Genomic DNA, 16,017 nt, shown 5'->3' on the forward strand with positions numbered 1-16,017 from the left:
AAAGTAGAGGGCCATAAAAGTGACTATCTAGATTGCTCATATGGCGTCCCGCAAGGTAGTACTTTGGGACCTATCCTTTTTCTTGTTTATATCAACGAACTATGTGATATCACCTTACCTGGATTAGATCTTCTTATGTTTGCCGATGATACTGTTTTACTAGTTCATGAAAAGTCTTGGAGAACTGTGGCAGAGCTTGCTGAAAAGTGTCTTTCTGTTGTGACCTGTTGGCTCGAAAATAGTCTACTGTCAATAAATACTAGTAAAACTAAATACATGTGCTACAGTATGACATCTAAAGGTGCCCCAAGTCAAGACATGATTATTAAAATACATACCTTTCCATGTAATCGTAGTAATTATGTGGCCCCCTGCAACTGTTCTACACTCTCACGGGTTAATACAATTAAATACCTCGGTGTTGAGATAGATGATAAATTGAATTGGACTTCGCATATTTCAAAACTAACTTCCAGAATACGTCAGCTAATTTATATTTTTAATAATTTACAATCTGTGGCAGAACAAAAATTGGTGATATCTACGTATAAATCTTTGTGCGAATGTATTATAAGATATTGCATTTGTGCTTGGGGTAATGCATCCAAATCCCTCCTAATAGCAGCAGAGCGTGCACAGAGAGCATTACTTAAAGTTTGTCTAAAACTTCCATGTAGTCACCCAACAACCGATGTATATAAAAAAGCCAATGTTCTTAGTATAAGAAAACTGTTCATTTTTGAAATCTTACGTCGCTACCATAAAAATGATGTTCCATACTTACCCAAAAGTAACAAACGTGTCGATCGGTGTCCGTTTCCTATAACAAAATCAAAATTCGCACAGAAACACTACAAAGTAGTTGCACCTCTACTGTACAATAAAGTTAATAAGGAAATTAAAGTTAAACAATTGAATAATCATAAAATAAAAAGATGTATACTTACGTGGCTAGAGAAGTTTGATTACGACGAAATTGAAACCGTGCTAAGGGATCTATAATTTAAAGCGTGCTATAAGAAAGGATAAAAAAAAAAATTATAAATATATAGATATACTACACATTTTTTTTTCTTTTTCACATATCCACACATAAAAGCAAAACTTACATGAAAACACACACACACACACACACACACACACACACACACACACACACGCACACACACACACACGCTCACACATATACACACACAAGCATTTAAGCGCTTTCCACTTACCTTTATTTGTTATTTTTAAAATTTTCTTTTGTATAACGTAGGTATCTATACTGTTTCGAATTAATGGGAGAAGCCACTGGCTCCTGAGACACAGTATTTAACTAATTCAGGAGCCTATGGATTCATATATAAGCTGTACCTATTTTTTATGACAATAAAGTTATTTATTTATTTTATTTATTTATATAGCTGCGTAGCATATCTCTGGTGGAAAAGCACCCTTATTCTTTGTGGTCAAGGAGCTTACTAAGCTTTGTCTCTTGTCTAGTCATTTTCATTAATTAGTTCATTATTTGTTGTTATATGATGTCAAAAAATAATTAGTTTAAGTGGTGATTATGCAAAGCAATTGAATGTATGCTATTCTTCTTCAGATTAAAAGAAATAATCCACGTGATATCGTTAAGCTTCACAGATAGATGCGGTTAGTCCCACCTACGACTTTTTTTTATTAAATATTACGAATTGTTTATAAATTCTAAAAATAAATCAATAAAAAAGTTTATCAAACTATTAGTCCGTTTCATTGCAATACTGAAGAAAATACATTACTAACAAAATAAACACAATCCTCTGAGGGGCAAATGTGTGAACCACACATTAGATGATATTCAGTGAATTTGAGCATTAACAGGATTGTTTTAAGTTTCGAGCTTGCAGTGTAATATTTTGCATATTATATTTGTAGAGTGTTGCTTGGTAGTTTCAAAGTTTGGGGTTTCGTTTGTTGTAGAATATTTGGTGTGAGTTGCAAATGAACTGTTTGTAAACTATGTTGTTATTGGTATCGTAAGGGGATATAAAGCGGACGATGCTCTTTTCTTTTATTATTATACTTTGGATATATATTATATTACCAATTGTCGAGTCATATTTGCTTCTTGTGATAATGAGGCGCATAGTATTGTTGATGTTGTATATGTCTCACAAGCTAGCGTCAGTATCTAAATATTATAATGTAGAATGTACTATAAGATTTTGTCCTATGATCAAATAACAAATAAGAATTTAATACTATTACTCTAATACGTTAAAATTGGAGTGATTTAAATATCAGACCTATAAATACGCTCTGCCTCTAAAAGCAATCTTTTTAAGTGATTAAGTAGCAGTACATTTAGGAATGATATAAAATTGCACGTAATAAAATTAGAAGCTCTTGTGAATACAAAATACAATAAATCACAAAGGAAAATAAATAGAAAAAATGGCGCTTTGGATGTGAGTTTTGGAAAATTTACACACCGTTTGTTTTTCGAGTTTATTTGATCGATGTCGTAGCGGAAAAAACATGGACGGCTTTGTTTGAAGATCGGAGGTTGAGGTCAGGTGGGCACGTGTTACGAACTACAGTTTAGCATAATTATATTTGTTTTTATATGAGAGTTGAGGATGTTATGACGAGGTCGGGGACAAGATCTTTCACTGAGTGTAAGGAAAATATATTATACCTGTAGTAAAGGTGGGTATTTAAATATGTGTATAATAGAGTGAAAACTATAAGACACATTCTTATATTTCTGGGATAGATAAATAGTAGGCAGAATCGTGAATTCGGATCAGAAGCACATCTTGTGATGTATAGAATCTTCTTGACAGACTACGCTTACACTGCATGTGTTAAGCTGATCATTGTTCAAAATGATACGATGGTAGATCCATCCTAAGGGGATAGGGATTTGCCACTAAAGAAAAAGAAGACATATGTAGAGCTTGTAGAATATTATATATAAGTACTGATCGGATTTAGTTCTTTTCCTATTGCTCTGTGACTAAATAAGTGTAATATGTACAAGGAATCCAATCACATACCAAATGAATCTGATTAAAACCGTCAACGAATTTGTATTACACACGAAGTTTGCGTTTGTTTAGGACTTACGAGTCAGCACTGTTTGTCACAACCCTTGTATTAAATACTACGATAGAATAAATAAAGGCATGCCATGGTAAGATTTGTTCTATAAATATATAAACTTGTTGATGTTACAATAGTTTTTGTATATGCATTGAAAACTTAATGAAAACGATGAAAAATATGGGATTTAACTAAAAGCTTACCGGTGAAAAGCTCACACTGTTTTATCGTTGAGAAAATTCTTACAAATAAATAATAAACAAACAAAATAACACGACTGTTTTATATATATTATTATATCCAATTTATATATTGTCTGTTTATGTATAGGTATGTCTGTATAGGTCTGTATGGCTTACCCATCATATCGACGTAAAGCATATTTCTATTTTTGAGTAGAAAAATTAAGTTAGAAAGCGTGAATTTTTGGATTTTCCAATGATTTTTTTTATCACTTTCTAATTAAAGTTGATTGAAATCTTACCTGTCATAATATTATACGAAAAGTCCTTTCTATTAAACATTGGCGCGAATGTAACAGATTACAATCTGTTTCATTTTCAGTTGCGAAAAATAATTTTATTTAATCTTCATAAAACTGCACTATACATAAATAATTTAATTTTACAGTGAATTAACTCAGTGATAATTATTCTAATTTAAAAAGTAAACATTTAATTTCATTATATTTAATTATATTAAATTATATTTCTTGACTTAAAAGTCGTTTTATGAAAAGATTGTATATAAAAACCACTAAAAATAGGTTTCTTATTTATGTATGATAATTTAATTTTTGGAATACGAAAAAGTTAATAATTGAAGATTTAAAATACCTTTTTAATTTAGTTCAAAAGTTTGTAAGACTTCTGAATTCAATAAAAGAAAAAGTTGTGTATTGTAACGCTATTGAAGAATTTTCAACTAATTCTCAATGAAAGAAATGAATGAACCTTCAACTCAAATTGAAATTCTTACACAATAATAAGAATGGCCTTATTATAAAACATAATTTATTATAATAATATAATAATTAATTTAATTTAATTTAATTTTATTTAATTATAAGATGGTGCAGGTTTTAAACGATTGGACCTAAATTAAAATTGAAATTCATATAGTTGCTTATAGACACGGTACCTATACAAATTATTTTATAAGCGTGTGACCTAAAAAGACAGTCATTAATATAAACATTTGTAACATCAGCGGCAGTTATAAAACTTTTATATTACTTTACCATATAAAATTTTAATCACAAATCCCATCAGAGTAAAGAACAAAATATTTTATTCCATACCAAAAGTCTCATGAAAGTGAAATGTCAAAAAGATCTTGAAAAATGTTCAAAAGAAACTCGCCTTAAAAATAAATCCGAATCCTTTGAAACTGAAATTTCATCCGAAGGTCACAAATTAAGTGACATTGATAAGTGTTTTAACCCACGTCAAGAAGGTATTCTTTTTTAGAAGATTATTATGTTGATAAAAAAACCGGTCAAGTGTGTGTTGTACTCGCGACACAGGGTTCCGTACAAATAAGCTAAAGCGCAACTGCATTTTAGCCTCGACGTTTAAAATCTATTATTGATGTGATAGCGGTAACATAAAGACATCCTTCCTAAAATTTTCAACTATGTATATCTATATTAGTCTGGTGGAGGTCATTATAAGTTAATTTTTATACATTATTAAGTTGTGTTATAGATACGCATTATTTCGGTAGCGTTTGCCTTATTTTTATTTTCTATAGTGTAGTCGTAATAGTCAAATAGGACAAGTATTTTAAATATCGGTTTTCAGAAGAAAATGCACCCAAAAAGTCTAGTTGGCTTTAAATGATTGAGTTTGGAAGACTTCAGAGGCGAGTTTAATCGAATGACAAAGTATTGATTATAAAATTACTGATAAAGTTTGTCTTCTCTTTTAACGCGGATTTCCTTTAGGAAATAAATTGCGTAACGTCTGAAATTAATTGGTTGTTAAAATGATTTGTAGGCTGCGATAGAGTTAACAATTCATTGTATCAGATTGTTTCCGCTATATATATCTTTTATAATGCGGGGAAGGGCTAAGTTTTCTGGAAATACAAAAATTTGTTATTCTCTAATGAGTCGTATTCTATGTTGAATTTTGTTTCCTTATTTGATAAATTTAATCTCTAAATCAAGATCATATAATATGGTATAATTTAAAAATAGTCACTTTAAATGAAAGAGATTTCTTTCAAAGATGTTATAAAATTTAAATAAAGGTCAAATGACCTAAATTATTTGTGATATTAAAACATAATAGGCATTAACTTAAAGCAACCACATTCATAATTGCATCAATTTCGCTCCGATTCAATATATCCTTAATTAGTCATATAAAATTGTGCCATATAATGCTCACATTTCATATAAATAGCTCCAAGAAGCTGTTAATTTAAACGCATCATGTAATGCATGTCAATGAGCTATTCAAACTGTAGGTTGATGTTCATTCATCGTGAAATTATTCCAAGGGATTGTATGGTATGTGCACGTCAAAGAAAACCAGCAATTGGTAATTACGCTTGATATGTAAGACATGTTTGTATTTAATTTTAAATTAACTGTTTTAAATTTGTCTTTGTTTGTGTTGTGGGGAAAAAATGGTAGAACTTCGTTTGCTGCTGTTGCTGGTGACCTATTTACGTATAATAATAATTGTCAAAATTAATAAATATTATGTATTTTTTCATACGTCAAATTGTCAAAGAACACATTTACCTTGCATTTACCCAACATTTAAACCTATAAATTTATAGAGAACAATACTACAAATGTACAGCTCCTTGATTTTTGACTGCCTCTTGCGCAGCTTCAATCAATATAACTTGCCCTGGTTTGAAGGAATAAATGATATAGGTTTTTAGGTTAGGATTCATAGAGTTCATAGAGCAAAATTTAAAATTGACTTCTAAACTTTACATGTTTTTAGAACTATGCCATTTATTAAAATAAATAACCTTTGTAAAGGGAAAATGATTTGCGTTCACAAATCGTTAAGTTTACATTTGAATTTTAACCCCTTGATACACTACCCATATAATACAAAGGATAGCGTGTTGACATTTAATTTGGTATTATTTTATAATGAAATTACGTGACATTGTTGGCCCTTCCCTTACTTGCATGTGTTGCGTCACGCAGAGAACACGAAAACCGGTAATAACTTATAAATTACGATCTTTTGTTTTACTATTGTGGGCAATTTGTAATATTGGAGTTTGTACCATTTGTGTTGTTTTGTGTTGAAGGTGGATTGTAGGTTCGAATTGTGATAGTATTTTTATGAATTCTTTTGGACAAATAGGTAATTAGTACCTATCACTGTATGCGAATTAATTAAAAGATTTATCAATATATTTAAATAAATAAATAAATAAATCTGCGCATGTTTATAACATCACCACTGCTTGTACGGTGAAGGAAAACATCGTGAGGAAACCGACATGACGAAGAATCAAAAGCCGACGACATGTGGCATCTGCCAACCCGCACTTGGTCAGCGTGGCTTACGGGAGGCCCGTGTCCCAGCAGTGGAAACATAATGGGCTGATGATGATGACCATTGTATTAAAACATGTTTTTTTTTGTATTTCATTAATTGGACTAAGCACACAACATCGGAAGTAATATCAATAACTAATGTACTACACAATATGTATATATTATCTAAACCAGTGTCATAAGATATGTACATACTTACCAGGTGTTCCATGCTCCGGAGTGCTCATATAACATATGTACTTGATACAACCGCTCTATAGATCCTCTGTGCGGGCGTGGAAACCTCCCGAGCGTTAACTAATTAGTACTGAAACATGGCCCGAATTCCGGTATAATCACATATACCATGTCTATATTATATACATCTTATTATATATATGTATAATATTTGGTGTATAAATAAATCATTGAGATAATATTACTACGTATGGAGATGACACCACGAACAAAACCTGTGCGACATTTTTTTGCTCTAAGTTTTAAAAATGCGTGCAGTTAAGCCATATGGCGTATGTTGAGCGGAACATATTATGTGATGTAGGCGGTGTCGTCTCCATATGTATATCTCAATGAAATAAATTCCATATTATATGGTGATAATCAAAATTTTTTTGATACAGAAAATTGTAGAGTTGCTACGTTACCTTTAAAAAATACTATGTGATTATTTTTATTTTGAAGTGATGTTTATTCTTATTTCCAGATATTTTTTACTTTTAAATCGCTTTACTTCTCATAGATAAACAGATTTCTCCTACAGACATAAATAACACAAAATAACCTGACTTCTTAATACATTTAAGGTAAAAGAGTAAATGAGTGAGAGTGGAAACAAAACAACTTCAAACTCGAAGCTTCATAATGGTTCTTTGTAAATAATATGACGTATACGGTAATGTGTACATTAGTCTTTATTGTTATACAGTTGTATAAAGTCTGTTAAGCGTTAAAATGTTTTAGATATGGATGTGGCCGAATGTTATTATAATGCACTCTAAAAAACTACCTTTTGAATATTTTGGATCAGTACAGGTAGAGTAGTGATGTCTATTTTCATACAATATCGACACACCAGCAGTATGATTTCATTAAAATTTCCCTATAACTCAAAGTTACTAGTAGTTCTGTTATAATCCAATGGTATGGAATAATCCATAACGCGGTAAATTAATTGTCTCTACATAATAATATTATGTCGTTAAACTTGCACTGTGACTGCACATAATCGTTAAATGTTTTATTTTCACAATTAATTTATTAAAAAAAATATTAATTAATTATAGTAATAGCGGTTTAAGTAATAACATAAATCTTACTCCATGTAATAAAATTATTTGTATTCAAATTCAAGGTGATCGCAGTATTCTTCTACAAACGAAAGTTTATTGTGACCTCTTTCTGTTTTATAGGTCTGACCGCTCTCCCTTGCCAACAAATAAAAATATAGGTTATAGGCAATATTTGGGTCCCAAATCAGTACTTCTTTGATTGATTTATTAAGATATCATTTGGCCGTGTCGCCGAAACATTTTGTTCAATATATCACAGCAGAAACAAATTGCCATTGTAATCTCTCATGTATTTATCAATCAATTGGGATACATATTGTCTTCGACTATCCGCCCTTCATTTGTTAAGGATGTCCCAGAATTGTCAAAGGAATATTATATTTTCGTACACAAAAGAATTCGTATTATCTCTCGAGCGTAAGGGGTGTTGTCAAATATTTTGAGAACGTTTGCCTATGAATTGTGTTATTTAACACGTTCACTGCGGCATGTCCAGTATCGGGCCATCAGCGACTACACCACAGTGCGGCGCCCAAAATCGCAGTTTTCACCGTGGTGCGGCGAGGTTTTATATATGTTAATCAATGACTAGAAAAGAGACAAAAATATTTTTGTGATCACAGTTTGAAGTAGGACTCAATTTCGTTTAAAAATCGTATGGCAAAATATTGGACACACGCATAGAAAAGAAACCGTTTCTTTTGTGTGCGGCATGTCAAATATTTTGCCATGGACAAGCACCTCATGCCGCGCTGTACTGCGAGCGCGCCGCGTGTCAGTCTCGCATAGTGATGTACCAGGACCGCACGCGTCGTTATCAAATTTTTAAATGACAATGATACCTTAGAGGCTTTAGTTTTTTTTACTTTTTTTTATTTCGTAGCATAAATGCAAAATGTGATGACAGTTGTGAAAATAATATAAAACATTAAAACAAAAGTTACTGAACAAATTAAAACAAAAGTTACTGAACAATTTCCTGATAGTACCTACTCTATCAAGTATCTTGTTTTATATGTGTTTTTTTTGTATCGACGATCTCGTTATCTGTTAATAAACAGACTGAAATATACAAAATTGATTTTAATCGATATCGATGTTTTATTTTACAGTGTTTCCCATCGCTATTACTGTAAACATACCGTATCAACGCAGTGCGGGATGGCAAATAATTTTTCATAAAATCAGGGGTTTGCATTTTCCCTCATATCTTTTAAACTATTGGGTCAAACTAAAAGCTATTTAAGTGGTATATACAAGACTATATATACTATTATCTGAAGAAAAATTTTTTGAAATATCTTGAAATTTCATGAAATTATTAACCTTCAAAGTCAGAAGGTGCGATGTGATAAAAATGGCTCATGAGTTCATGACGCACAGTGGTGAACTTGCCGATGTGAAGTATGGAAGACATGCCGCAACAACGGTAAGTTTGGCATTTTAGGTGCCGCAGTGAACGTGTTAATATATTTTTATAATACAGATATTTTGTTTGGCTTACAGAGTTGTGTTTTTATTAAAGCTTTGTTTTTTTTATTACGCATAATCAAGTTATGACTAGGTATAGAAAAAGTGAATAGGCCATACAAGGTCGGGTGGAAAATATCGAGTATTACGAGTTATCAACCATCATTTATTTAACCATTCTATTAACGGTAAATTGACTGTTAAAACATTAATATAATTTTACATAAACATATGAATAACAAGATAACTAAGTTGGTATAATTGTAATATAAATTTAGTTTGATTAAATAATAACTTCAATGACAGATCCAAACGCTTGTGTATCTTGTATTATAATACAAAATCCAACCGATTCATCACATAGTAATTAAACTTACCTATTGCAGAGCAGACAATAATATTGTTTGGAACGGTACAATATATTAACTCGTCCCTATAATAATTTATACAAACTAAGGAGATCTTGTTATTGAGTAAACATTGAATTGAGATGAAAATTATGTAAATGTACTTATATTTGCTTGTGTATTGTGGAATTAATTTAGTTTACGTCATTAATAATATCGTGTTAAGGTGTGAGCGTTTATTTGGAACCTCTATATATACAATTTTAATTGTGATATTGCTGAATGACATAGTGTGGTATTTGATGTTAAAAATGTTCAAAAAATTAAAAATTTTGCTCGATTTTACGGAATTTAAGGCATTATTAGTGAGTAATATTGTACGGAAAAATTTAGTTTTAAAAACTTGATTTTTGAATACATGACTTTAAAAATAATGTTTAAAATTTATGGTGAGCAGGAGCACTAATTAAAAATATTGAAAAATTAAAAGTAGTTACTAGAATCTACTTCATTTACGTATTCATGTTATTATCAATTACATATTAACAATTTCATTAAGATTACCTTTAGGTAGTTAGGTATGTTACTGAATAATATACCATGGTAAATGCATGCTTTAAATAATGTATCTAATGTATAATATCAATACCATATTATTATTGCTATCAAATAGTTTGTCATTTTATAATAATAATGTCGCTTAGTATATAACAATTTTAACGGTCAACGTAAATATCTCTTCTTCGTCTTAAATATTACGTTTTGAGCTAAGTAAAAAATTAGGCATCGGAATTCTTGCCGCAAGAATCGAAAATAATCCCCACTGTTAATATCATGAAATTAGTTTGGTTTTATGTAGAGAGGGCACCGATCTCATAAGACTCCATTATTAGAAGATTATGGCTGATATTACCACTAATTTAAATTTCCAACTTTCTCTGGCGATATTAGTGAAGAACTATAAGTAGTTTGATGGCCACTATCACACTTTTACCGTAAGTTTTCGCAGATTCCGCACCCAAAAATGGTTTAAATTAAGGGTATTTTAAGATATTTTACAAAAATGATATACGTCTTCTATAGATATATAGTTACTAGCTGTGCCTCGCGGTTTCACCCGTATTGCTCCGCTCCTGTTGGTCTTAGCGTGATGATATATAATTATATAGCCTTCATTGATAAATGGGCTATCTAACACCGAAATAATTTTTTCAAATCGGACCAGTAGTTCCTGATATTCAAATAAATAAACAAACTCTTCAGCTTTATAATATTAGTCTACCTAAATTAAAAATACAAGTCACATGTTTGTATTACTTTTATCTTATTAATTAAAAAAGGAGATAGCACCGAAAATTTTCGCAGTAGTAAGCATTAATAAAAAAGTATGAGCAAGTAAACCAGTATTATTATGAACTGTAGCGCAATACACGGGGAGTGCCAAGAGCGAAGTTTGCTCTAAATTAAAACTACGTACTCGTACGTCAGTTGAATTATTAAGGGTTGGTCATAATCTACAAATCGAGGTCGTCGATCCCCACAGGGCGAGCACACGGTGGCTTGAACTGCAATGCACCAATGTAATGTAAAAAATAAAAACCAGTGTACTGTAATAACGAACTGAGCCAGTGATGGGAGTTTATTTTATATAGCGTAAACTTTATTGACTGTACATCGATTGCTCTAAGTGAACGGTTTGTTTTTAGCGCGAGCAACACGGCCGAATTATGATGTACTTTGGCAAGGTGAAGTGTTTTATGAAGTAGGTTAAGAATTAACTCGCGTTCGAAATATTAATAAGGTAAATGTGATTCGTGGCGCGGTTTATTAATTTTTCAGGGCTGCTATATTCTTTAAGAATTTAATTCCATTTTATGGTTGTTAAGCTTTTATAACCTACAATTTGAAAGGTGAAACCTATGTTTCTTTAATGCCCTTTTATCAAACAAAGTTTTCAATTACCATTAAATTCTAAGGAAAATCTATTCAGTAATTTGACATAATAATTAAAATATATACACCCAACGATTCTACAAACTAATTAGCTAGCTATCAAATTCATAGCTACCTTTAATCAGATATATCCGTAAACAGTAGTTGCAATTACGTAGTCTGAAAATCAGCATGTTAGTTGGGAGAACAATCAATTTGCCGATGTCAGAACAGGTAAAATAGTGCAATAATTCCGAACTGTTAACTCGAGGTCGTTTGTAAAGCCCCTTGTGTGTATGAACGGCATCTGTCGTCATTTATCACTAAGTTCATGCAGAGGAGACTTCATTCGTATACAGAAATTGAATTTCGAAGAAAAGATTTCGCTAAGACGGAACTCTTGGCGGGAACGCTGTAAGTGATGTTGTATGGATACATCTACATAGAGTAACGTTATTTAATAAAATTATATCTACTTTAGTAAACATAATTTCCTGCTTATAATAATTAACTTCTTATGTGATTTATTACATTTGAGCGTTTTAAAAATGTAAATATGTATTACAAAAGAAATAATAGATTTTCTCGATATTAAAACTTTAAGCCGAAAATAATTAAGGTAACAATTTTATCTAAATAGGACAATTTAGTGAATCCGATCTAAATTTAATAGCCTTTGAAACGAAATTAAACTCCTAACGATGGAATAATCTCAAAGCCCTTAAGCTCTCTTCAAACTAGCATACGTTTTAATTACGAACGCAACTTCTTAATTTCTCACTAGGGAAATGTGAAGCTTTCATTGAAACGTCAGGCTAAATTGATGGGCTCGGCCTGTGACCAATGGTTGAAAGCTAAAGGCGCTTTAGCGTCTCGCGTCAGTCGCACGACCGAAGCCAATGTGGCCACACGCTCCTATTTTGTGGACACCGGTTACCACGCGGTTTGGCGCCACGTGATTTGCCGCGTGCGCAAGCATCCTTCTTATTTTGAAATTTTGTTATTGTTTTTTTTTATTTGAGATTTTTTTGTAGCCAGCCCGTGATGCAAACTATTTAGCGATACCTGTTTTGTTTTCGTTTGGGATGGACATGATAGGTGAAGGACGGGCATGAACAGTGATTAGTGAGAAGTGATAATGACGTGACGATACCTTATCAATATGAGAGCTGCGTTAATTCTCGTGTTCGGCTTCCTGTTTTGCCCGAAACCATCATGTTCCAACTTGGATAATCTAGGTGATTTATTGCTTTTATCTTAATATGTTATATAGGTTATACTCAATGCACGCACTTTAGTAGTTTAAAATATATGGAATATTATTATGTGTTATATTGTATGCATGAATTTAAAGCGTATTGTATTGAAAGCATTTTTGTCTGCATTGCTTTAGCGCATGCATATTTGATTCAATTCATGTTTTATTTCGTACGTTCGTTCAGAGCTTTTGTTTTTGTACTTAGCAATATTTTTATTTTTTTCTCTACTGAATGTTTGGCTTTAAATTCGCACGCCTAATTTATTATGCTCCGTTGTATATATATACATTATGTATTTTATAGAACTATTTATATTTATTTATGTATTACAGTTTTATATAATAAGAGCTAAAAGTAAGTACGTATTAGGTATTTCATATACATTTTTCAGAACATCTCAATCAAATCATACGATATACCTACTATATTTTTTTATTAATCAAAAATAAATTAATGTAGGTATAGCTCAAGAAATTTCTATCCGAAATTTTTTTATAATTTAACATTTCAAGCGTCGAAAAATTGTTTGCGTTTATTGATATAAAGGCCGATAATGTTGAATTAATAACAGAATGGCTCATTGTTTACAAACACTGCAATCGCAGAGATCGCTACGGGAGGTCAACGCTATGCAGTTAAACGTAATGACATACACTCTAGAACAGTTTGATTGTATATTAATGGTAACAATAGTCTTAATTATCTTTAAATACTCATTGCTATATAAAAAAATAGGCTACAAAATAAGAATCTCGTTTGTTTTTGAGAATTTTGATAAATATCGATTTGCCCTATTTGCGTCTTATTTTAAGCAACACTGAAAAGAAAATGTCATCTTTACCCAATGAAGCCCATTGGTATTCCGCTAAAATAATACGAATTATTATTCAACCTTTGATGTATTAGGGGAATTAACATCCAATTCATGACATGTCTATTCGGAATGCCATGAATACGCAATAGTGATACATTTAGCGTCCAATTAACGCATCTATTGAATTGGAAACAGATCGACAATTTGTGCTTTGATTGGCGAAATTGAAAAAGGTGACGATTTGTATATATTTATTTTTCGGTTAAACCTTTTTGCGATTTGCTTTGCCGTTTGCAGTTTTTTTGGCGCTATTTTAACGAGCGATTTGTATGTATTTCGAACGTCAGTTCAAATATTATGAGTGCCAAATATTATCACATGTTATTACATCATTTCAAATCATAACATCTATAAAACCTTACATATTATTACATGTTAATTAACTACACTTAACTATATGTGAGTTAACTACAAAACCAGCTGAATATATATTTTTATAGAAGTAATTAACTTTGTATAATAATACAAACATGAGAATGTCGTTAATAGTTTGATAGTGTTTGTTGTTCATCGCATCGCTAATAACTATTATGTATGCCACTTATAAGTTTCAAATGCACTTGAATCGAGAGCGGCCATTCGCTAGTTGTTGACTATTAATTTTGTGCTTTTATATTAATTTTAGTATGTTAGAGGTACTGTTGAAAGTATATTTATTATTTACAAGTAACAAATATACTTCCAACTGAGACTTTAAGAGCATATTCTTTTCATTTCCATTTCCATTTCTTTCCTCATCAATACTTATGCATATTGTGCAATTTATTTATATTTTTTTAATGTTATTTCTTTATTTTGGTGTGTACAATAAAGCATTCATTCATTCATTCCATACTTCTTTCCTTTACCTGTATCCCTTGTGGGCAATTCATTTGTAGATGTTAATCAACACGGGCGGTGCGGTGGTAGCGCATACCATCAGGCAACCTGCCGTATTCTTTGCTGACTATGCAATTAAAAAACAACATTTTTGTCGATAAAATATATATGATAACTTATTTTATATATAGCGGTCCGCCCTAACCTCGCCCGTGGTACATGATTACGTTTTCCCTCCATAAGAAACATCTTCGTACTTCAAGGAATATTATAAAAGAAAAATTAAAAAAATCGGTTCAGCCGTTCTCGAGTTTTGCACTTACCAACATATTTGTCGATTCATTTTTATTATATAGATTAATTAAGTTATCGTTTTCAGGAAGATCTTGTTGAAGATGAAATATTTTTATACTGATAATGAAAGAGTGATGAAAATGAGTCTGATATCAGTTATAATGATCACTTCCGAGTTCCGAGTAGTTATAAGATATTATTTTATTTTCTGATAAAATAAATTGTGATATTTTATAATGTTTCTTAAAACTCATAATATTATGGTTATTCGTATAACATGTCTCAATTTAGTTTGTCGATTGATTGGCCTGAGGGCCCTGTAGGCCTTCGACCAAGTTTTAAGGTAATTTATACAATATCATACACGTAGAATGTATAACATGTAGAAACATTATATATTATTATGAAAATATAATTTTTAATTACTTTTTTGTGCCATTTTTTAACCGTCTTCAAAAAAGGAGAAGGTTCTCCATTCTTCGGAAAATTTACTTTATGTATGTTCTCCGATTATACACTCAAAAAAGATGACCCTCCTTTTTTGGAAGTCGGGTAAATAGCTATATACGTATATTTCTTACCAAACATGTTAAAAACAATACTACTTTTGCCGCTCGCGTAGTTCCATAAGCGTAGGTACTCTGACGAAAAAAAATATTTTATTTTCATGTGACCCGGTCGTGATCCGAGTCGAAATGTACTGACCTTATATTTACGGCTGTTAATTAAAAATTCAATAGAACTCCGTAGCAAACTTGGATTCTTGACAGCGTAGAGCGTAGCAGCTACGAAATGCTACGTAATTCTACGCTACTTAAGGTTCTTTTATGCGTAGCGCTCAAACTGTGTATGAATTGTATAATGTCGTTAGAAATCTTAGAAATATACTGGCTTGAGATTATTATTGTGAAAATTAACTGAAATAAAAGTTTAATTTCAAGAACGACTATATGCATAGAATAGAAACTTTGTGAAAAAAAAGGGAAATGAGAATATTTTTTTTAATGTGACCTTATTATATAGTGTATTAGGATTTGAAATTCATGAGATTGAATGTAGGCAGTTTTTCATTTCTTTAAATGTCAATAATGCTTTGATATATATCTAAAAATCACTTTCT

At 31.2% G+C, this 16,017-nt stretch overlaps 1 protein-coding gene across 1 annotated transcript in view; it reads left to right on the forward strand.

The window, feature by feature from the left end:
• Positions 1–12,547: 12,547 nt before the first annotated feature.
• LOC123695460 (protein eva-1-like) overlaps positions 12,548–16,017 on the forward strand; it is a 32,737-nt gene continuing 29,267 nt past the window's right edge. Inside the window, exon 1 of the mRNA XM_045641319.1 lies at positions 12,548–12,889. Within this exon, the coding sequence (XP_045497275.1) occupies positions 12,814–12,889 (76 nt within the window). The 5' untranslated portion in view covers positions 12,548–12,813. The remainder of the gene's footprint in view (positions 12,890–16,017) is intronic.

This window comes from Colias croceus, chromosome 11, assembly GCF_905220415.1.
Source record: "Colias croceus chromosome 11, ilColCroc2.1".
NCBI lineage: Eukaryota > Metazoa > Arthropoda > Insecta > Lepidoptera > Pieridae > Colias > Colias croceus.